This window comes from Pungitius pungitius, chromosome 7 (genome assembly GCF_949316345.1).
Source record: "Pungitius pungitius chromosome 7, fPunPun2.1, whole genome shotgun sequence".
NCBI classification, from domain to species: domain Eukaryota; kingdom Metazoa; phylum Chordata; class Actinopteri; order Perciformes; family Gasterosteidae; genus Pungitius; species Pungitius pungitius.
In genome coordinates, this window is record NC_084906.1 from 6,929,500 (window position 1) to 6,952,934 (window position 23,435).

The 23,435-nt window shown below is 43.9% G+C and overlaps 1 protein-coding gene across 2 annotated transcripts in view; it reads right to left on the minus strand.

Moving 5' to 3' along the window:
• Window positions 1–9,280: 9,280 nt before the first annotated feature.
• tgfbr3 (transforming growth factor, beta receptor III) overlaps window positions 9,281–23,435 on the minus strand; it is a 58,953-nt gene continuing 44,798 nt past the window's right edge. The window contains exons 13-19 of one of the 2 annotated variants that reach the window (XM_062563233.1): window positions 22,572–22,865; window positions 22,137–22,257; window positions 18,429–18,530; window positions 17,033–17,134; window positions 16,179–16,223; window positions 15,784–15,891; window positions 9,281–12,753 (exon numbers count right to left, since the gene is read on the minus strand). In XM_062563233.1, coding sequence (XP_062419217.1) covers window positions 12,635–12,753; window positions 15,784–15,891; window positions 16,179–16,223; window positions 17,033–17,134; window positions 18,429–18,530; window positions 22,137–22,257; window positions 22,572–22,865 — 891 coding nt within the window. In that variant the 3' untranslated portion in view covers window positions 9,281–12,634. The remainder of the gene's footprint in view (window positions 12,754–15,783; window positions 15,892–16,178; window positions 16,224–17,032; window positions 17,135–18,428; window positions 18,531–22,136; window positions 22,258–22,571; window positions 22,866–23,435) is intronic. The other variant, XM_037469751.2, reaches the window with a different exon arrangement.

Below are 23,435 nucleotides of genomic sequence, written 5' to 3' on the forward strand. Positions count from 1 at the left end.
ACCTCCTACCAGTTGGATATAGAAAACTTATACACACACACATATATATATATATATATTTTGGGGGGGGGCACCCAGCTTGTCAATTTCACTTTTTTTTTTACCTGGACAGGTGGGGTGGGGTGGAGTTGGAGTAGTGGGGCAGCGTGTGATGGGCCTACTGGCCAGATGTTCGGCAGCACTCGAGAGCCGAGTACCTTCCTGTACATTCAGCTGCTGTAGTAAATGTGCTGCAGCGCTCCGGACGGAGCCGTGGAATGCAGACGTTTGGCTCTCAGTCGCAGTCTCCACTCGTCCTTCACACACACACATACACACACACACACACACACACACACACAGACACACACACACACACACACACACACAGAGACATGCCTCCCACTGTCCCTTGTGTCTGTCAGTGCTGGAGGGCTTCGATCGAGTTCAACTCCGCATCTGAAAGTACACAAATTGCTTGGTGCACTGTGTGCATGGATTCAAAGAACACTTTGAAAGAAGAACTGCCTCAATCCTGTTTAAAGTTTTAGCCTTTTTTATTAAGAACTTTGTTGTTAACCAAATGTGTGACACACACACAGCAGCTTTGGTGAAAGAGAAACAGAGTATTCGACTGTGTTAAATATCCTGGAAAAAGGTCCATTATAATGTAATGATATATAATGATTCAATGACATTTGAGAGGAGGCCACTACGGCCCTTCGGTACATTATTTTCCAAGCTGCCAAAACAGTCTAACTCACTCTAACTATGCACACTCATTCCCTTTTATCAGGTATTACCCACATTAGTGTACAAAAAATATGTACAAGCACGCTATGCACTCACACACTAAATGTATCAATCACACAAATAATCCAAATTCTTTCTCCTATTATGTACGAGGTGCCACAGCTGAACCAATTGGGTGCCTTCTGCTGTAGTGGCACAGTGTCTCCACCAGAGGGTGCTGCAGAGGAGCGCTTTCCTCTTCCCTCTGCTCCCCTTCCTCTGCACGGTTACCTGACCTCTGCAGACTTATTATATGGCCGTGTTGAAGATACAATGATGATTGCATCGTTGAATTATCTTTGTGCATGTGTGAGCATGTCTTGTTAGATCAAGGCATGCATGCACGCACAAACGTTTGCTCTATAGTCTAATGCATCTGGCAAGCATGTGTGTGTGTGTGTGTGTGTGTGTGTGTGTGTGTGTGTGTGTGTGTGTGTGTGTGTGTGTGTGTGTGTGTGCAACAAAGCTCTGGGTCGGCGACTCTGCGCGCATGTGTGCGTGTTTGCGCGCACAACCCGGAACTTTGCGGTGGTGAGCCAAAGTTTTATAGCGTAACCACACTGACCTCGGGGAGAAATCTGATGTTGTGTGTACTAACTCATCTCACACTTTGCCCTGAAGATGAGCGTAACAGCTTCACCTCCTGACACGTCCCCCACGTGTCTCCGTGTAGACACATTCCATCTGATCCTGTGTCTCAGTGACACAGTCGGAGTGTCGCGCTCCACTCATCGTCTTTTATTGGAAGAGGATTTGCACCACCGGTCAGCTTTAACCCCCCCCCCCCCCTCACACACACACACACATGTTTCCTTCCCCCATACCTCTTTGAGCTGATCATTTGCCGCTGTCCCCATCCCAGATATTATGCAGGGAGGGCTGAGCCTAACGTTGCGTAACTCCGTGCTGGTCCGCGTCCAACACAAACCCTCTCTGCATCTCCAGCGTGTCCCCGCGGCCCTCTGCTGTGCCAACGAACACATCTCAGGCCACAGCTCTGTGCCATCTCCAACCCCCGGGTGGGGAGGCTTTCTCTCTGCAATGGACAAGTAACTGATCCCTCATAATGAACGGATTTAAGATGACCGGTAAACAGGCGCGGTGTTTGTTTGTGTTGGAACCTTACCCGCGCTGCCCAACGGCTGTAAATGATGATGTCCAATTGTGATGGCAGGCTGCAGGCCTATTAGGAACTAATGAGCTTCAAGGTGTTTAATGATGGTGGGCCAAGCACAACAGGCCTGATGCGAAGCCTGGTCCGGAGCCAGGACTCAGTGGACGGACTACATCTCCCAGCTGGCCTCAGGGAGCAGCTGCAGGAAGTTGCAGGGGAAAAACTGCAGATATGTTGCCTTTTTAGCTTTGTTTCTTTGAGCCTTTTGGAGTCCCATGTGGTGTGAATATCAACATCTTAAAACATGGATGCCATTATTAGTTGGGTAAAGTTGTTGTAGGTAACACTTATCAATACCACATTCGCTCAAACGGTCACCATGTTGGTACATGGTTTATATGACATGAAGCAGAATCAGGTTTCTCTGCCTCCTTTGAGTGCTCCTAATGGCCTCTCCAAGATTCCACCGGGCCTAAAGAAAATGCCTCCAATCAGAGCAGAGGAGTCTCAGCTGTCAATCACTACGCCAAGCTAAACTCACACACTGAACTCACACTGCCAAACTAGGCAGTTCTTATATAAAGTACTGTCTATTTCTCACCTCATTGTTTTCAGAAGCCTATTTTATTTTGCTGTTAAGCTGCACAAAGAGTAGGTTTGACCCGGCGAGTGTTTTTTAAGTTACCAACTGCTGCAGTAATCATGTACTCTTATGTAAGCAAGACGCACCAACAACAAATGGGCTTCAAATGGAGCAAATAAACACACCGTTTAGCCAGGCCTTCTGCTTCTGTGCTTTTATTTTGAAAGAACTTTGAATTTGCATCTTTTGCACTCTGGATTGATGGTGCTGATCTGAGGCTGAGCACCAGACATCCACAGCGACCCTCCGTCAGCGTCCGATGAGAGGATGAGTTATTCCTCTCTGTCCCGACAGCATTCCTCAGGGAGATGTTTCCTCAACACATCTGGATCACTGAACAGTTTCTCTCTCTCTCCCCCCCCCCACCCCCCCCGTTTCTTGCATTGGGGTTATTAGCATTACTCAGATGGCAACATCTGTGAAACCCTCTTTATTTCTCCATATTTATCTCCTCCTGCTGCCCGTATGTGTGATTTGGTGTCTGCTTACAGCCAAGTCTGTCCGGAGCGCAGATGTTTTTCTCTGCTCTGTGAGGAAAAGCAGGTGGCCACCGGACTGCAGGTACACGACCCCAGTCCTGGAGGATTTCAACATCTCCACAACCATATTTACAAAAACGTACATTTTGATCCAGAAAAGCTTTTGAAGTGATTTTACTTTTTCTCTTTCTCGTTACACTCTTCCGCAGTTAGTTGTGTATAATGTACTGTATATTTTATGAAATTACTTTTTTTCATTGCAGACTTTGTTGGGCGGGTGGGGCGCCCCCCCTTCGTATAACGGTAGGGGAAACACTGATTCTCCTCCTCAATTTCCTGTTCGCTGTGCTGAATGTGATGCTCCATGGGAGAGAAGTCTGAGACAGCTGATGTCATTTCCTCTGCTTAACACCTTCTAAGTCACATGGACGAAAAAGGCCTCAACCTGGAAACATCTGGCTCAGATAAGACGAGCTACGCATGCACTTTAAAACCCAATAACAACAGCCCTATTTACTGGGACACAGTTGGTTCAACCAGAGCGGCACAGAATCAACATTTCTAAAAAATGTCCTAAAATTGTTTCGAAATCTGAGTCAAGCTCACAAAAATGTGTGTTTGGGGCCAGCCAACAGCGTAATTGTCAGTTGTGGCTTATCTAATGGCCTAAATATGCTTTAAAAAAAGGGGAGGGGGCTGCGTGTTTCCATCACAACAGAGCCCAGAATCTTAACGATTGCTGGCGCGATGGCGTTTTTTACCGTTGGGAACTGAGACCCGGTGCGGCTCCGCTACCACACAAGCATCGCCGGCGCCAATACCCACGCACTTTATGGCCAAGAAGGCCCCCCCCCCCCCCGCATCCGCTCTGAACGTGGTCGGCGTTTTCACACTCAGAACCGCAGTGTTTCAGAGGCTGTGAGGCAGACAGCGTGGGGGGTTTGAACGGCAATATCCTGGAAATAGTCATCAATTATTTTTTATCAAGATACACTTGAATATTTCAACTAAAAGCTGATTTAACTCAGAATCCGACCACGGATTGCATTGATTTTCTTTTCTAAGCTGTGGGTAATATACATATATATATATTTTTAGGGGTTATTATGCGTTATGCTGGGCAGGACCTTTATTTCTATACAGGGTTTGGGAAAGGGTTTTAAAGGGCACCCATCTTAAGGACTAACAACAAAGTGTCAAAAAAAGTTCACAGCATACGGATCAGAGGGAGTATGTGGGAAAGTCGCTGAATGTTTGATACAGTCCATGACAGAGACTTTTCATCTGTGAGTAACTGACCACTGAAGTCTCTGGATCCACAGCGAGAGACGATGCATGGAGCTCCTGCAGGGCACTGGCGGAGATCTTGAAGGACTGCAGTGGAATGAGCGTGTCCCCGAAGACGAGGACAGCAGCAGAGATGCCTCAAAGGGCTGCTTTGAAATCTCAAGAACACACAAGTGATGCGCACATCAATCTGTGGGCTCACACTCTCAGGAAACGGTCACCACGTGGCAACAAAGCAACATTCAATTTAAATATTGCACAGTGCCCCCAGTTTATCTAACATAAAAAGGAGGAAGATAACAAAAAGATATTTAACTAGACATCAGAATTCCAATAATGAAAATATCAGTGTGTAGAATTGGTGGCATCGGGGTGGAATCCCCTCTGGTAAACAGCTATCCAGTATACATATGTCTGGTGCTTTTATTGTGAAAGGTAAGAACTCAGGGGGTGGATCTGCACTACCCTACCTTTGCAAGTCCAAAATAAAACACATGAGACACACGTGTCTTTATAGTCACTTTCACTGCTTCCCAGCAGCACCTGGAGACACAGGAAGGACAGCTTGCCTTCGTTTTCGGACTGAACTTTTGTGCAGCTGGGATCCGACAGACGTCAGGAACCTCGTGAGACCTCGAGACGGTGACACTTCCATAAACAGAGGTCCCTGTGAATCATTTGTTTTTGGGGCCCTGACTACGCTGACCATGTAGGGTGTGGACTCTCTGCAGGGCAGCACAGCGCGGCTGGATCTGTTTACGCCGGAGCCATCGGGCCAGCGGGCCTTTTATAAGAATCAGCGGGGTTTCTCGGCCTCCTGACAGCTTGCAGACTAAAAAGTGTCTCCAAAAGCTCTCCGAATCACGCCAGCTGTTTACGTAACCGCGCCATTGCTCGTCTGCAGGATATTATCGATTTTTCAGTTGAGAGTACGCAAAGTCTCGCTGTCAGACATTATAAACGATTCGTGATGAGCACGCAACTTCGCAATGAAAGACAAATGCACGCAGAGCTAGCTCTAGTGTTTTGGTGGAAAAGGGGAGGAGCTTGGAAGTAGCAGACTGAAACCAGGAGGAGAGACCAACCATAGCCAGGTTTGACCTTGTTGTGGTGGCTGGGTCGCATGGAAGTCTGTTATTAAGATTGAGATGAAAACTCCTCAGGGAGTCTTTATGGTAGCCTGCCTGTGGAATGCAGCTGGGTTGGGGCCAACACAGAGGGCCCCTTTGAGGGATATACCTTTGACGAATGTACTCTTGATGTTTTTCTTTGGCCAGCATGCGGCAGATATTGTAAAAAAAGAAAGAAAAAAGGTTCCACATCTTCCCTCGAGGTAGCCGAAGAACAGACGTCAGCGTTCACCTACGAGGGGCCGCGTTCTGGGGCCCTTTTAAGGCAAAGTCACTGTTTGCAAGTGACAACTAGGTCTCTTGGCCAAGAGCCTCCGGTCCACTCGGTCCAAACAAGTCCTGACCTGAAGCTGTTTGACATGTTCACAATAAGGAAACAGGGTTGTCAATGTGCAGAAACGAAGGTCACAATCACCACAGAGTGGAACTGTGTTGCATGTTACTGTCTGTTACTTGTCTTCAGATCTGATGTGATGATCAGACATCCTCTGATTCTACCACGCTTCCTGCTAGCAGTTTGTCTCCTGTTGGAAGGATTCAAGGAAATTGGCTTAAATAGTTCCATTCACTTGAGCCTTTGGAGCTCAGTTCCATTGTGGTCTGACGTGTGTTCAGGTCCATCAGATCCAGCGGTTACAGTCAAATCACCTGAATCCATTTGGTTGTGAAATTGATTGAATCAAAAGGACTTTATCACAATTTTCTAATCAAACCCCTTTTTTTCTCCACTAAGGCTCTAGTCGTCCTCTCTCCACATCAGCTGCAGATTTATTTTTTTATTTTTTATTTCAGAGGGGCCCACAGCTCTCCTTTCCACGCTGTATTCGACTATTTTCTTTAACTACACCTCTGGTAGATCCACCTTTGAGTGCTGCGAGCAGAGCTTCTACGCACACAGTCCGCACATCTGGTTTCTGGATGACAGCTTTCACTGATCAGCTGGGGCTTTCAGTGGACCAATGGCAGCAAAGTTCTGTATTTTTCTCTGCTCATTAGCTGGGGGCAGACATCTGGTTGCATTTAGGAGCGGGTACTTGGACCGGGGTTGTTTGGTTTGGTTGCAGTGCGAGGCGGCTCTATGTGCAGGATCCTGGATGGAAAAACAGGTCCAACTGAGGGGCGGCCTTCTCCTCCCTCCTGCATCCTGTGTGTCTCTCTGGGCCCGCAGCGTTTTCATCAAAAATCTAAAACAAAACGTTTTCATTCATTGGTCAGGTTTGAATTTGAGCTATTTGGTTTTTATAACTTCTTTAAGAGCAGAGGAAATATGACACCCCAAATACATACGTGGGGGGTTTCTTAACTCACTTTGTCTATTTGCTGGATTTTACAACACAAATCTTTAAGGGCGGTTTTCTACAAATGAGTTATTTCTCAGTCTGAGCCAGAAATCTCTGCTTCTGTCACACAAACCAAACAACAATCTCTTAGATGTGTGCCAATAGGTTTGTTCATGCATCATTCATAGCTGGGTTATAAGACACAATGTAAATATACAAATATATGTTTAAAATAATTAAGTCTAGCATTACAACAAAATGAAATGAATCATTTTGAACCTGCAGCTATTTCAAAAGATAATACATCATACACATATATTTAGATGCAAGGTCCCCATATGAAGCACATTGGGGGTCGAGGCCACAAGTTTGCCGAGTGTAAATGAATGATGTGTCTGCAGAGACCACATGCCCCGAGATGCTCCTCCTCAAAAGTTAGGACTGCAACCACAGAGGAAACACGCACCACCAGCCACCTCGGTTGTTTTCACAGGAGAGCATGTACGTTAGGTTGATGCAATCACAAGCTTCTGCGAGGGGAGATGTGCATCTGGAGGAAAGGAGGAATAAATTACGCCTCGGCCTGCAGGGATTTGAAGACTCTGTCTGTGTCTCCTTGCATTGTTGCTGCTTGAAGTGATCCATTTGAAAAGCAGAAGTACAAAGGCCTCACGCAGGTAACACAGTTTGTCCAAACAGTACATTGCTGCATGGAAAATTGTTCCTATTTGTTTTTGTTGTCAATTCACATTTGTGGATTGGGCAGCAAACCAGTCAGTACATATAAGTGCATTAAGTGCATATAATAAGAGGTTTGTGTGTGTGTGTGTTGTGGAGTGCCCCCCACTCCATGATAAAGATTCCAGCTCGGAGATGAAGGAGAAAGCGAATAGGAGAATTGAACATGAATTGAGTGGGAGATCTTTGTGGCGTAAAGCTAGTTACAATTGAGCCTTTTCATTATGACCGATGTAATTTTAGGCTACAGAGATTTCATTTCTTCTTCTTTCCTCCCACTGGAAACATGCAAGTGTTTTCCAGCAGTAAGTTCGAGGGCCTCAGATGTCTAAAATACACACATTATGTAGCCATGTGCCACAGTAAAAACAGGGTTTGCATTTCAGCAAAATGATAATTTCTACTGATTCTGGCAGCAAAGCTGCAAAGTCATATGTTGGAGCAGCATAAGAACCGGCTGTCAAAGGAGGCTAAAGTTAGCTCGGGGCTTTTCGGGTTTCAGCATAGCGGTTAGAGAATAGCATCTGTACTGTCTATGTGCATGAATGTGGGAAATCCCAAGGCCATTGTTTCCTTTATAGTAAGAAAATGAATCACTAATGCATGCAATGCAACTTTGGGTCTCCATTGAAGTGATTTGAATTGAAATTCAGCATTCTGAAAAGATTCCCAAAAAACTATTCTGGAAATGTTAACTTTAAAGCCATAGTTACATACAATATTTTTGGCTCATTTGACAAAATAGTACCTACATCTGTATATATGAAGCAAATATGAAGCTATAGACAGCTAGCGTAGCTTAGCATGAATACCAAAAACTATTGAAAATAGCTAAAGCTTTTGTATTAAGGTCAACACTTGCATAACAGTGAGCTAAAGTGAAACAGGTAGCATCGTGTTTTTACTTTTTTACGCTAATAACTCAGATTCCAACTTTGGACAACAATCACTAAACCAGGTTAGTTTTGAGATTTTGAACGTTGTGATTTCCCACCCAATTCAAAACAGAATTGTGAGTGTGATGATCTTCAGAGTGTGTCTCCAGCAGGACGTGCTGTTATTGTTCCGACCTCCTTGCAGTTATGTGCCCCGGGACAGGAAGAGGTGCTGGGAGGGTTGGTACACACTGTGAACATGCGCTCATCCCCCTCCGCTGTTGTAAGACAGCCACAAAAGCTCCGAGACGTCTCTCTTAACTTAATTTGAGTAATTGTGTTTAGGAGCAAAGGTCTGCTCTGAATCAGTCCGGCCTCCCCGGCGTCACCGCTTGGCGTCCTGTGAGCTGAAATAAAACAAATCCCAAAAGCTCTTTTTAATAGAATCTTGTATTCGTCATGCTCTATTGTCTGGGGCACACGCAATCACTGACTGAGTGGATTATCTGCGCAGTGTAAAGGCCAAAAAAACAAATGTGTGTTCCAGGAACCCCAATTGTGAGAGCTGGAAATAAAAATCATGACAATCTGCACCGCGGCTCGATGAGGCTCCGAGAGCCTTGTTTAGGGATTCGATATTAGTCATCGGTTGGACCGGCACAGCGCAGCGGGTGGAGGGCGAGGTGCAGCGTGGCCACACGCGGGCCTTGAAGGGGTCAACCAAAATCCGCCCGCGACGAGAGGCCTGCTGTCCTGTAATCACGCCGCTCACACCGAGCCACGCTGCTTGGAAGCGTCTCCAAGGAGCCGTGATCCAAAACATGAGATGGAGCAAATGTCCACATGGTCTGCATCACGCTATGAGCTCACCGCACCATCACGTTATGATTTCACATTATTAAAGCTCATTGTTCCAAACCCACACATCCATACTGTGGAAATCATCAAACAACACTCTTGTACATTATTACACAGATTTATTGGACACAACGGGTACACAGCTATCGGGCGTATTTACAGCATATAAAAAGTTTCAAAACCCTGAAAGAAAATAATAAAGGCTTATCAAAGTTTTACAAATTTACATCGTTCCCCTCCCCACAAAAACAAAAATCCATCTTGCCAACATGGGAAAGCTTGAACTCTTCATCCTTTGCTTTCAGATTGAAGAATAGACGGGAAACTGAAAGAAAACCACGCGGGGCCCCTAAACGCCACCAACCGCAGTATAATCTATGAGCGCCTCATACAGAAGACAGACACACCACGCAGCACGAACATTACACATTCATAAAAGAAACATGAGGTAGTCAAATGGTTCAAAAAAATACAATCGATAACCACATACATTCCCATTACAGCTGTTCTCAGGTCAGCATTAACTGTTTCATCCTGTGATCTACCGCTATAATACTGCTCCTTTTTTTCCTGAACCAGCATCATTATTCCATATTTCATAAGCACGCTCACAAGCGGGAAGGCAGCGGTAACTACACGAAGGAGATGGTTTCGCCACAGTCGATAAGAGAAAGCCAGAAAGTAGAGGAATGTCAGAAAGCCTTCTTCCCACAACGACCGCTGACGCTCCTCCAAGCACGGACCTTTCCCCGCTCGATGACAGCAGCGTTTCACTGCTGCATATTTACTTGATAACCGAGGCTATGGGCACTAACAGACATGGCAACCGGCCCGATAGAAGAAAACAAACAGAACCAAGTGGTTTTAATACTCAATGACAATTATTTCTCGAGGGTAAGGGAAACCGGTTGAGTTTCCAGAAGCAAAGCAGCGGTTGAATTTGTTCTCCACGTTGCACAGGAAACGTTCATTATGCATTCCACTTTCTTTTTTGGTTTAACTACTGTCGTTTACAGCATTGTTTTTATTTTTGTCCTTATTTTTTTTAAGCGGTTTGTGTCGTTGTGACAATACTTGGTGATGTGGGGTTTGTTATGTCACCCTGATGGAGGGACACTTTGCACGTGCATGTCCGGTCAGTGTGGATGGTAAATGTAGACGTTGCTCACAGCGAGCCATGCAAGCAGTGCCTACGTGTACCAGGATGCATTGCAGCCTGTAGTTCGTTATAATTATAATAATTGAATGTTCATCCTTTATAGTGTCACATAACATGCGACCAAGGGGCTATAATTAATTGAACTGATTGAATCCCCCATAAACACGTATTATGTTTGAGCACATTCACAGTACATACACACATAGCAGACAATACATTTCTCTTGGTAAATATATTCCAAAATATAATTTTATACACAAATATATATTTAGACTCTGTTCCCTCTGTAGAAAGTTTTACACATGTTTACATAAGAAAAGAAACAAACATCAAAAGCTATGAGATAATATACATTCTGGTTTTCTTGTGTCTGTTAGGCAATTACAGGGACAGGTCAAAGGGCCTGGTTACCCACACACACAGTCTCCAAAGAACACACACTGTCAAAGGAAGCCAGCAAACATTCATATCGTTCTGAGACGGTGGGGTAGCCGTGGAAGTTTTTTTAAAACAAGGAGTTTCGTCTACAGCTTATTCAACACACCGTCAGTGCCAAGATTTATACAAAAAGATTAGTCTGTACACTGTCTGGCTTTATAGTGGAACAAATCAACTCTGCCTGATAAGAAGAATTGGATTGTGTACAGAACAATAATCACCATCTTAAGACAGGGTTGGAAATGTTGAGAAAGCAGAGTGTGCTACATTTCTGAAAAACAATTTGCCAATCAAAGTAGCTAGCAGCGCTAGCTCCAAAAGTCGCTAAATGTTTCGTGAAGTCGACAACACCTGGTTGCTAATTTTGAAAACACTACCAACCCTCGCTTTAGGTTATTCTTCATTTAGAAACATTTCTCAAAGGAGAAGTGTCACGGTTTGGCTTCGCTTCCTGTTTTAGTTTGAAGTTTCATGTCTCTTGTGGTCCTGGGTTAACTTCACTTCCTGCCTTGTCTTGTGATTGCGTGATTGTCTCCACCTGTGTCCAATCACCTGCACCTCCCTTGTGTATTTAAGCCCTGTGTGCCTGTTGTCCCCTGTCGCGTCATTTTTAAATGTCCCTCGTTGTTGGAGCACGTTTTGGTTTGGTTAAAAATAAAGAGCACTTGGATTGAAAACTCTGCGCTTGAGTCCTCCCTGCATCCTGCTTCAGCTGCGAGCGTGACAAGAAGATTTGATGCTGTTTTAAAATGATGAATAATGAAGACAGGAGCCCTAGTGTGAAGGACACGAGGACCTAAAGGATGTGATGTCTTTAATTTACATTCTAAGTTGAAGCATATTCAACAGCCAGATTCCTTATTTTTTATCATTTTGAAATGGAGGATTGTATAAACTTGCATCTCGCACTGTTTAAGCTATTCCAAAAATACAGGACCAGCACTTGCACACACTTTGCTTTGTAACATTTTTGAGATTTTACAATATCACCAAGAAATGTAGTCATGTTGTCTAACGTTCTTTTTAGATAACAAGCAAATAAACGTATTCCCCAAAATGTTGAGCTATTCAATGAATGACTGGTAATAGGGAGCAATGTCCCTGTGAATGTAATGTAACATTAGTGAAGGTGAGGCTCAGAGGCCCATCTACTAAAGAACATTACTATATGTGTGTACACATCGATTAGGAGGGAGGGATGCACACGTTACAAAACATGGCATTTCACCAGCATGTCTTTCACATTTTTCTTTCACATTTTTTGGCATCTATTCTTCTGTATACATTCATAGCTACACTGTCTCACATCTAAAGCCAGCCTCTCTCTCTCCCTCTCCCTCTGTCTCTCGGTGTGTATCAAGATGACAACTTTTGTTCATACTGCACATTTGTCCGCATGGTAATAGTGGTTGCTTTGCTCCACATTCAGGGATGCACATTGTGAAGTGTTACAATCCAGCCATTAATAGCCCACTTACTAGTACTGACATCACTGCGGCCTGGTTGCTTTTCCTGCCTGTGACCAATAGCATGACTCTCACCCCTCAAAACAAAAGCATTCTGAATGGAAAGAAATGCCTGAACTTACATTTGTGTGCTGTAGTTTTACTAGTTTAACTGAATATGAGGTGAGGCTGTCAAGGTGGGATTGCTACAATAACAGCCCAGTAGCAACAGGACCGTATATTTGCCTGCACACACTTGAAGTGGCACTAAAGGAATTTACAAAAGGATGCAAAATTGATGTGTGTTTTTTCAAACCCTACTATTTTCTTTTCTCCTTTATATCACATCCTCAAAAATATAGTTCCTTTCATGGAAGGAGGTCAACAAACCGGTCAGCGGCCGGGCTGCGTCCTGGGCTACGCCGTGCTGCTGCTGGAGCAGGGTGTGCTTTGTGTGCTGCCGATGCTGTGGGCCGCGCTGCTGTTCTCTGAGACCGGCTGGGGCTTCTCGACCTGCAGCGTTCCAGCTGTCCCACCTGGACAGAGAGGAAGGGAAAACAATGTACATGAATTTCAGAACAGATCAGAATTGGTTTGGTTAAAGATACAAATTGCACTCCTCTGAGATGATGGGACATCCATTAAAAAAAGTACTGCTTGATCTCTAAACGTTTTGCTGTGACTGTCACTAGTTCACATAAACCTCACACTCTAGATAAAACATAAATGATTTATCTTAATGTTTTGGGGCAGAATACAGTTTTCAGCACAAAGCACTTGCAGAGCCACACATCTCTGGACTTTACCACCTGCAAGAATAATCTGCCACAGATTCACAGTGCTTTTAAAAACTTGGGACCACAAAAGTCTCACCTCACAGAGCCCAGAAACCACCAGCCACATCCCCTATGACAGATAACACTTTCAACGCATTCATGGAGTTCATTTTCTTGAGTAATCTGGATTTAATTAGCATGGTTTCAGTAGATAGAGCAGTACAAATGGATGAGAGGACCTTCTGACTAAAGCTCAAACCACTGACTGGATTATTGTCTAAATAAGCATTGGATTTGGTAGACTCTCGGGATCTGACGCTTCAATTGAAGAGGCTAATGAAAGTGCTTACAAATGTTTACAAAAACGTCTCTGACAGACAATGAGCAGCAGTTGAAATAAAGCCAAGTCTGTGTTTAGGTTGTTACAGCAGTATTTAGCTTGGTTGTTTCCCGGCACGTTCTCTTTGACAAAGATTTTCCAATCGATGGTTTGGTTTGTACTAAAAGGTTGTGTGTCTGTGCGTGTCTGTGCGTGTGCGTCAGGGTTACGTGTCCGTAGGCGATCTTACATGGCGCTCCCTCTATTGGGGCCCCTCAGTCGTTCTAATGTTTACCAGAGCGGAGCGGCCAGCAGTCTCTTTCCTCTCAGGACCGAGAGCTGAACCAAACAAACGGGGACTCGGATTCAACTCCTGCGTCTGGGGGAAATGTAAATCCCAGAGTCCAGTATTATCTTTCTAGACAGGAGACATCAAGGCCGCTTTTATGTTACGGCAACATAATGTGTATGAAAACTCTTCACGCAGTAGTTGAAAAAGGGGTCTGACTCAGGGACACTCGGTAACCTCGGTCACAAAAAGCATTCTCAGTATCTCTTGGCACACTTGACACTCAAAACTTCCAAAGCCTTTCAGTGTCACCACAGAAAACCCCTTTGAGGGCCAAATTTGACAATAAAAGAGTGTTTATGGTTGATGGATGCGGTTGTCTAGCAACTATGTTTTCATGATGTAATATTAATTTGAAATTCACTTCTATCACCAACCCCAGTTTTCTCTCTTAGGATGCTAACATTTGCTTTTTAGCACTAAACACAAAGTGAAGCAGAGTTATACTGGAATGTTAGTTCTGCAGATGAAAAACCAGTTTTGAACAAATTGCCATTTTGAATTAAAGGTGATGATCACCAACGTCTTAGAATCCATCTTTTGGGGGCAATGTACGTCCTGAATAAATTTAATGTCAATCCAACCAATAGTTGTTGGGATTTTTTAGTTTGAACCAAAGTGAAGGACGGACCAAGCTTATCTCTCTTTTGTATGTGTGTGATAACCAAAATATTCTAATCTTGTAGCGTGTGTTTTCATTTCCGAACAGAAAATGTGTGAAATTTCACCACCTGAATAAATTATTCAGCCTGTTGTCACAATCGGTGAGAATTATTTTTATGTTATTTCATCATTTGAGCAGATATCTTGGCAGACACGGTTGTAGCCCTGACAGAATGCAGACCTGCTCTACTTGCCAAGATAATGAGGAACCCTGTCAAATAATGTATCGTAAAGTTAGGGTGATTTTCAAAGACCTTATTCGTCTGATTGCCTTACATGGAATGAAACTGGATCAAAACCTCAGATATAATGCCAATGGGTATCTAACCTAAAAAACAAGTTTCATTCTCTAGAGGCCATTGTCCTCAGAGCCTGGGGGGGAAATACCCAATTTTGTTTTCATGTTTCATCCCTCAGTAGTTTTAAAATACACTCGCACTGATATTTTTGGTGGTTGTTGTGGGGGATTTACATGAAACTGCCAATTTTGCCATATATGGTTATTTCAGCCAAAGACACGTAACATGCCCAAATAAGAGCCTTCTTGAATAACAACAACAATGAACACGAATACTACTCTCCTTACACCTGTTTCTCTGAACATGTTCACTTACAACGCGCTGCCAATGAGGCACTCTAGGAAACCCATGGAGCTTAAATAATGTGGCTTTCTAAAGCACAGCCAGTACCAATATTGTGATAAAGATAAAAGGCACAAAAATCTGACAGTTGATCTTTTCTGCTACATCAAATCCTGTTAAGCAAAACACTTAGATGGGATTTAGCATGACTGGAAGCTGGAGTTTAGCTCAGACGGGTGCTGGGATGTTTGCCAGCCTCACAGCCGTCATTTACCAATCGAGCCATTTAACGCTGTCCAAATGGAAGCTTCATCCAGACAAAAACTCACGTTGTTGTATTTGCTCAAAGACCTGACTCAAACATCCTGACCCGGTTTATGAAAGACCTTCAAGGAGAACACGCCAGCAGGTCACTGCCGCGGCGGATCACCAGTCAAGCGGTCAGGCCGAGCGAGAACAGGCGGCTTTATGGGCCGCAGGGAGCATGTTTCCTCCCCGGGGTCAGCTGGGGTCGGCAGGCTTGGGACGATAGGGAAGATCTTGGCAACTTATAGACGGATTGTGTGTCTTTTCCTGTAGATGCCACTAAACCCATTGGGGGGAAATTTCCAACTGGTCTCCAGCCATTGTACTGAGAATACTCGCCGACCACCCCACAGCTCCCAAAAAAATTCAAAGGCAGGAAAGAGAGGAGCCCTCGCTGCTGACCAACAGGATATATTTACAGTAGAGGAGTCAATCTGTTATTGTGAACTGGCCCCTGTCAGCAGCAGGATGTTTGGCATTCCCAGCGGCCCATTTCTGGCAGCGCGACCCTCAAACATTCCTTTGAGCCTTATCTTTTCATTAAGGCAGAGAGCAGCAGGTGAGGCACCTACCTGTGTGGGAGTAGATGAACCACAAGGCTCCGGTCAACAGAGCCCCGATCACGAAGGCTGCAAAGGCGATGCCCACCACCGTCGGAGTGTCCAGCGCGTACAGCGTGTCTGGGGAGACAAAGCGGGCACGGTTCACACATGTGGACAGCGAAATTACAAAAAATAATAACATGAAAAAAGTTGTGATGAGCCAATGCATTGTTAATTGAAAACAAAAACAAAAATTCTGAAAATTATTTCACAATTTCTTGGTTCATTTTAAGCCATGTTTCTAAAGAATGTTAAACAGCCTTTTGAAATAAGAAATGCAAATGGCTGCGTTTACATCAACAAGCAATTAAATTATGTTGTTTCCATATTCCATTAACACATAAAAGCGTAAAAAAGTACCGTACCATGATCGGAAGGACCGTGCGGGCTTTTGGGTTGAGGAGGAGTTACTGCAAAGGAAAAACAAATAATTCAATGGATGCTGACCGTCACTTGTAGTGAATTATTCATTATAATATAAAGTCAGCCTGTCCCAGGCCAGAGGATCAGCAGAATACTGATATTGTCCTGTCCTGTGTTTATGAGCAGCTCTGTGAGGAATGTGACACAGAAACCTGAAGCAGTAAAAGAGAGCAGCTATTCTGTGAGCTGAAAGGGTTCCTAAAGGATGAACCTACTGACTCCCCCTGACCGCTTCATTTCAAGCCATCTGGAAAGCTCCCAAAAGTGAACTTGGCCGCGACGATGTCTCAACAAAAAATACAAAGGCGCTTGTGAATGGGCAAACTCACAAGGCGAGCCTGGTTCGTGTCCAAGACTCTGGCACAATGGGTGCTATTATTGGACAGGACACCTTTGAGTCTTCATATCTCAATGGATGATGACAGGTCATCAGAGAGGACTTCAATATCATAGGGGACGATGACCAGAGGACATCCTTTCTGCAAAACCTCCACCCACCAATATCTGTGCCATGTGACTTAGCCAAGTCTGTAATGCTGTGGGCGCAAAGAAGAGGCCATCAAAGTCTCGGCCACAAACGTTATATTTAGTGTGGGGAGGTTTACACGACTCTCCTCACTGTCGCTTTTTGAACCAAAAAAATGACTCAGCATTTTTGCAATTTTAATTGTCTTTTGGTTTGGTGGCAGAGATTAAAGATTAAGATTATTTCAACATGTTATTTCTACAACATAAAACAAGGCAGTAAATACCCCACTGGGGAACTTTTAAGTGTCTTAAAAAAAGGTTGTCCCACCCTCTGAAAACGTGCTTTGTGTGCTGCCGATGCTGTGGGCCGCGCTGCTGTTCTCTGAGACCGGCTGGGGCTTCTCGACCTGCAGCGTTCCAGCTGTCCCACCTGGACAGAGAGGAAGGGAAAACAATGTACATGAATTTCAGAACAGATCAGAATTGGTTTGGTTAAAGATACAAATTGCACTCCTCTGAGATGATGGGACATCCATTAAAAAAAGTACTGCTTGATCTCTAAACGTTTTGCTGTGACTGTCACTAGTTCACATAAACCTCACACTCTAGATAAAACATAAATGATTTATCTTAATGTTTTGGGGCAGAATACAGTTTTCAGCACAAAGCACTTGCAGAGCCACACATCTCTGGACTTTACCACCTGCAAGAATAATCTGCCACAGATTCACAGTGCTTTTAAAAACTTGGGACCACAAAAGTCTCACCTCACAGAGCCCAGAAACCACCAGCCACATCCCCTATGACAGATAACACTTTCAACGCATTCATGGAGTTCATTTTCTTGAGTAATCTGGATTTAATTAGCATGGTTTCAGTAGATAGAGCAGTACAAATGGATGAGAGGACCTTCTGACTAAAGCTCAAACCACTGACTGGATTATTGTCTAAACAAGCATTGGATTTGGTAGACTCTCGGGATCTGACGCTTCAATTGAAGAGGCTAATGAAAGTGCTTACAAATGTTTACAAAAACGTCTCTGACAGACAATGAGCAGCAGTTGAAATAAAGCCAAGTCTGTGTTTAGGTTGTTACAGCAGTATTTAGCTTGGTTGTTTCCCGGCACGTTCTCTTTGACAAAGATTTTCCAATCGATGGTTTGGTTTGTACTAAAAGGTTGTGTGTCTGTGCGTGTACTTGGCCGCGACGATGTCTCAACAAAAAATACAAAGGCGCTTGTGAATGGGCAAACTCACGAGGCGAGCCTGGTTCGTGTCCAAGACTCTGGCACAATGGGTGCTATTATTGGACAGGACACCTTTGAGTCTTCATATCTCAATGGATGATGACAGGTCATCAGAGAGGACTTCAATATCATAGGGGACGATGACCAGAGGACATCCTTTCTGCAAAACCTCCACCCACCAATATCTGTGCCATGTGACTTAGCCAAGTCTGTAATGCTGTGGGCGCAAAGAAGAGGCCATCAAAGTCTCGGCCACAAACGTTATATTTAGTGTGGGGAGGTTTACACGACTCTCCTCACTGTCGCTTTTTGAACCAAAAAAATGACTCAGCATTTTTGCAATTTTAATTGTCTTTTGGTTTGGTGGCAGAGATTAAAGATTAAGATTATTTCAACATGTTATTTCTACAACATAAAACAAGGCAGTAAATACCCCACTGGGGAACTTTTAAGTGTCTTAAAAAAAGGTTGTCCCACCCTCTGAAAACGTGCTTTGTGTGCTGCCGATGCTGTGGGCCGCGCTGCTGTTCTCTGAGACCGGCTGGGGCTTCTCGACCTGCAGCGTTCCAGCTGTCCCACCTGGACAGAGAGGAAGGGAAAACAATGTACATGAATTTCAGAACAGATCAGAATTGGTTTGGTTAAAGATACAAATTGCACTCCTCTGAGATGATGGGACATCCATTAAAAAAAGTACTGCTTGATCTCTAAACGTTTTGCTGTGACTGTCACTAGTTCACATAAACCTCACACTCTAGATAAAACATAAATGATTTATCTTAATGTTTTGGGGCAGAATACAGTTTTCAGCACAAAGCACTTGCAGAGCCACACATCTCTGGACTTTACCACCTGCAAGAATAATCTGCCACAGATTCACAGTGCTTTTAAAAACTTGGGACCACAAAAGTCTCACCTCACAGAGCCCAGAAACCACCAGCCACATCCCCTATGACAGATAACACTTTCAACGCATTCATGGAGTTCATTTTCTTGAGTAATCTGGATTTAATTAGCATGGTTTCAGTAGATAGAGCAGTACAAATGGATGAGAGGACCTTCTGACTAAAGCTCAAACCACTGACTGGATTATTGTCTAAACAAGCATTGGATTTGGTAGACTCTCGGGATCTGACGCTTCAATTGAAGAGGCTAATGAAAGTGCTTACAAATGTTTACAAAAACGTCTCTGACAGACAATGAGCAGCAGTTGAAATAAAGCCAAGTCTGTGTTTAGGTTGTTACAGCAGTATTTAGCTTGGTTGTTTCCCGGCACGTTCTCTTTGACAAAGATTTTCCAATCGATGGTTTGGTTTGTACTAAAAGGTTGTGTGTCTGTGCGTGTACTTGGCCGCGACGATGTCTCAACAAAAAATACAAAGGCGCTTGTGAATGGGCAAACTCACGAGGCGAGCCTGGTTCGTGTCCAAGACTCTGGCACAATGGGTGCTATTATTGGACAGGACACCTTTGAGTCTTCATATCTCAATGGATGATGACAGGTCATCAGAGAGGACTTCAATATCATAGGGGACGATGACCAGAGGACATCCTTTCTGCAAAACCTCCACCCACCAATATCTGTGCCATGTGACTTAGCCAAGTCTGTAATGCTGTGGGCGCAAAGAAGAGGCCATCAAAGTCTCGGCCACAAACGTTATATTTAGTGTGGGGAGGTTTACACGACTCTCCTCACTGTCGCTTTTTGAACCAAAAAAATGACTCAGCATTTTTGCAATTTTAATTGTCTTTTGGTTTGGTGGCAGAGATTAAAGATTAAGATTATTTCAACATGTTATTTCTACAACATAAAACAAGGCAGTAAATACCCCACTGGGGAACTTTTAAGTGTCTTAAAAAAAGGTTGTCCCACCCTCTGGTCTGCCATTAGCGCCCTGCTTGTATACGGGTGCTTATGTAGTGTATGGATTTATGCTTCGGGCCGATTACATTTCCACTTTAAAAAACATAAAACATGGTTTTCATTTCGAATGATTGTCTTGATGAGCAAATTAAACCAAGGGAACCAATGTGAATACCTCATTAAGACGATTTTAGGGTGGTACAGATATTTACATTTATCATTTAGCTGAGGCAACTTGGGATGTAAGATGTGAATACTGAGTTAAATTACATTACCGTACACATTATTGTTAAATGTGATTTAAATAAACCTCTCCTTATTGGTTTTGCATCTTTTTCCAGACTTTAATGGTGCAACAATGTAATCCACTGCCAGCCTCTCACATGATACTTTTGAACCTTTCCTGAATTTTACCAGATCCAGTAAAATGTATCGTAAAGCATTGAATCTACTTTGAGGCATTTATGTTTTTCCATGCACCACGTTGGCTAAACGTGTCCCTCTTTGATTTGTAGATCAAGTTGAGCTCTTTGGGATAGTGTCCAGTGCTGAACTGCAGCCCTTGAAAAGGCAGCTTGTTTCGCTTACCTTCCTAGCACAAGAAATGCCTTTTAAATAGAAGGGTTTTTTTCACTGTTTATTGCATTTTTGTGTTTACTTTATCTGTACCATGGAAAATAAGCCCTGCAGACCTGGCATAGCAACGTGGTTGGCAGTACCTGATCCGGTGCAGTGTAGCTCACTCACTCATTACTGGAAGTTGCAGCAATAGCTTCAGCAGCTTCTCTAACATCACAACTGGGACTTCTGTGCTGAAAAGTGACTGCATCCCATGAAACCCCCCGGCCCCCCCTCTGATCAGTCCTGTCTCAGGACTCACGCTACCGCCAACTGATACCGGATTGTCTGGGTTGATATTAAACACAATATATCAATAATTTAGTAAAAAAATATTCCAATGGATTTGTTTGCCTTTTCATTTTACCGGATAAATTGATTCTTCATCAACAGTAAAACGCTCACTGACAGCCCAAAAGCTTTTCAGGTCATATCACAGCCACTTGCCCAATTCCAGTACCTGGTTAATCCCCACAATGGGTCCTTTTCTCTATTTCATTTCACTATCAACTGATCACCATAGTGATATCATGTGAAGCTGCCGTGACATCATCTTCATTTGGAAACTCGCTTAGGCCTTTCCTAACAAACAGAGGAACGACTTCACTATCTCAATTGTACGGGTCTTTTTATGCAGAATGTGTCATTCAAGCTCAAAGCATTTCAAAAATCCTGCTTGTCAGTGCTCTGTGGGCGGCCAACTATGAATGTGACACTCTATTAAATACGTGTCTGTGTCCCCATCTGCTGAAGCACAAACCATTGCAATATATCCACACTAACTTCGAACAGACCAGTATCGGCTGTGCTGATACATTAGTCATGCTCCAGCTCACACAGATTCAAATAATGTGATTTATATTAAATCCATGAGTCAGTGCAGTTCAAACTGACCACTATGTTGATGTCATTGCTCAGAGGGGATGCTGATCTGAAATGCTCTAGCGGCCCACCAGAGATCGGGCACTTATGATATCACCCCATGTCATTTTAGATCATAATTCGTTAATTTTAACTGTAGTTGCTCCCGCCCCCCCCCCCTCCCCAATGCTGCTCCCCCCCTCCGATCACAACCCCGGAGACTTGGAAATACATGAGGGCCTCCACAAGTGAGGTCCAGGGGCCTTTAGGGTCTGGCTGGAATCCCAAAGCACAACCTCCACTCTCCACACACACACACACACACACACACACACACACACACACACACACACACACCCACACACACTCGGGTGGAAAGGCGAGGCCCCAGTGAAGGTCGTAAGTGAAACAACTGGTGCTTGGTGCAGTATAATTGCTTTTTTTTCCACCTCTCCTTCAGCCTGGACTAGCCAAGCTGAGCCTCAGCGTTAGCACGAACCCCTTTTAATGCAGTCGACCACTCGCCGGTATTTACACACAAACACACAGTATTGTGTACAGGCGCTAATGTAAACAGACACGTGGGCACATACACAATCACACACAATGAAGACCAGATGCGGAGAAGTTTTGGGCCAATGGTAAATTATCGGATCCAAGTTTTCTCTGGCCGCTTTGCCCTCAGGCCAGCTTCTTCCTTCCCTCCAGTATCCTTATCACACTTAATAATCAAAACAATGGACGTCAGAGCTTAATCCACCATTTGTAACACTGTTAACACCAAACTTGTGCGTATGTTGAACTTGTGCCATGAGACGCGTTTTTCTTTGCTCTCAACTCACCTATTTCCTCTGATCGACCATCCACCACAACCAGCGGCTTGGTAGACGTCTTTTTGTTCATCATCATTGGCAGGAGGTTGTCCCCGGAAATGGAATCGCAGGCCTCACCGGTTTGTAGGCACTGTGTGGACAGAATGTACTTTAAATAAAAACTTACAGTTAAGAAATCTACTCCAAAAACTCAAAAACTGTGATTTTTTGAGGAAAAATTCACATTTCTTATCTTTCTCTTTAAATAAATGTCCATAATAAGTAAATGTCCATTGCTACACCGACAGCAGAATACATTTAGAAATCAAACAAATGACCGAAATCAGAACAAAAAACCCAACACCGATGCTTTCTATTAAATAATGTAGCGTAAAATCTTTGCATGGGCAAAATAATAATAGTAATAATATCATGATCATACTACTATAGAATTATCCTGCATACCGTTGGTAGTCTCCGGTTGCTCTGAGATCTCTTGGAGCACAGAGACATCTCGCAGTGCAGGAAAAGCAGAGACGTGTTGAAGTTTGAGTTGAAGGTGAAGCTGAAGCTCTTCTTCTCTGCCGGTGCGTGAGGGACAGGGAAATCCTTCTGAGGATAGAACTTGACTGAGTCGTCTGTGGGGCAGACGGTCTCGATGAGAGTGTAGTCGTAGGGCAAACTGGGGTCGGAGTTGGGAGAAATGAAGCACGATACGAGGATGAACCCCAGCTCTGGATCTGATGCAGCTGATGAGACCTGGAGCGCATTTGAGAGAAGAAAAGAAACATTCATTCTTCATCATACATCATTCGTGTAGTTAAGATGATGGATGAGTGAATTTGTTTGGTAATGACTAGCACCATCTGCCTCTTCAATACTTCTTCTAGGTCATCTTTACCCACTTGGAAGTGGTGTTCTCACCTAAAGCTAGGCAAGCGCATTACCCAAACTTCATTAAAGTTCTTTAAAAGCCTCTCTAATTAATAATGTTATACAGAAAAGGGATAAAATTACAATCTAAGTCATTTTTTGTCATTTTCTAATAATTTTCTAATAAAGTGAATCTGTTGGATTGGTGGCAAAATCTATAGAGAGCGGTGATGACAACAGATTTCTCCAAATTGTGTCTCTGTTAGAATGTTGTTCAGGTCTTTTCCATCTAAAACCGTAACTTATTATTCCTCCTTCCTGGAATATCTGTGATGGTGGACACATTGAAAAAGGTCTGGCACACAGAGACACAGACAATCCTTTGTAACAAGCGGACTCAGCGAAGCACCTCCCGCTGATATAATCATGAATCAACTTGTCAAATGACCTTAGAGT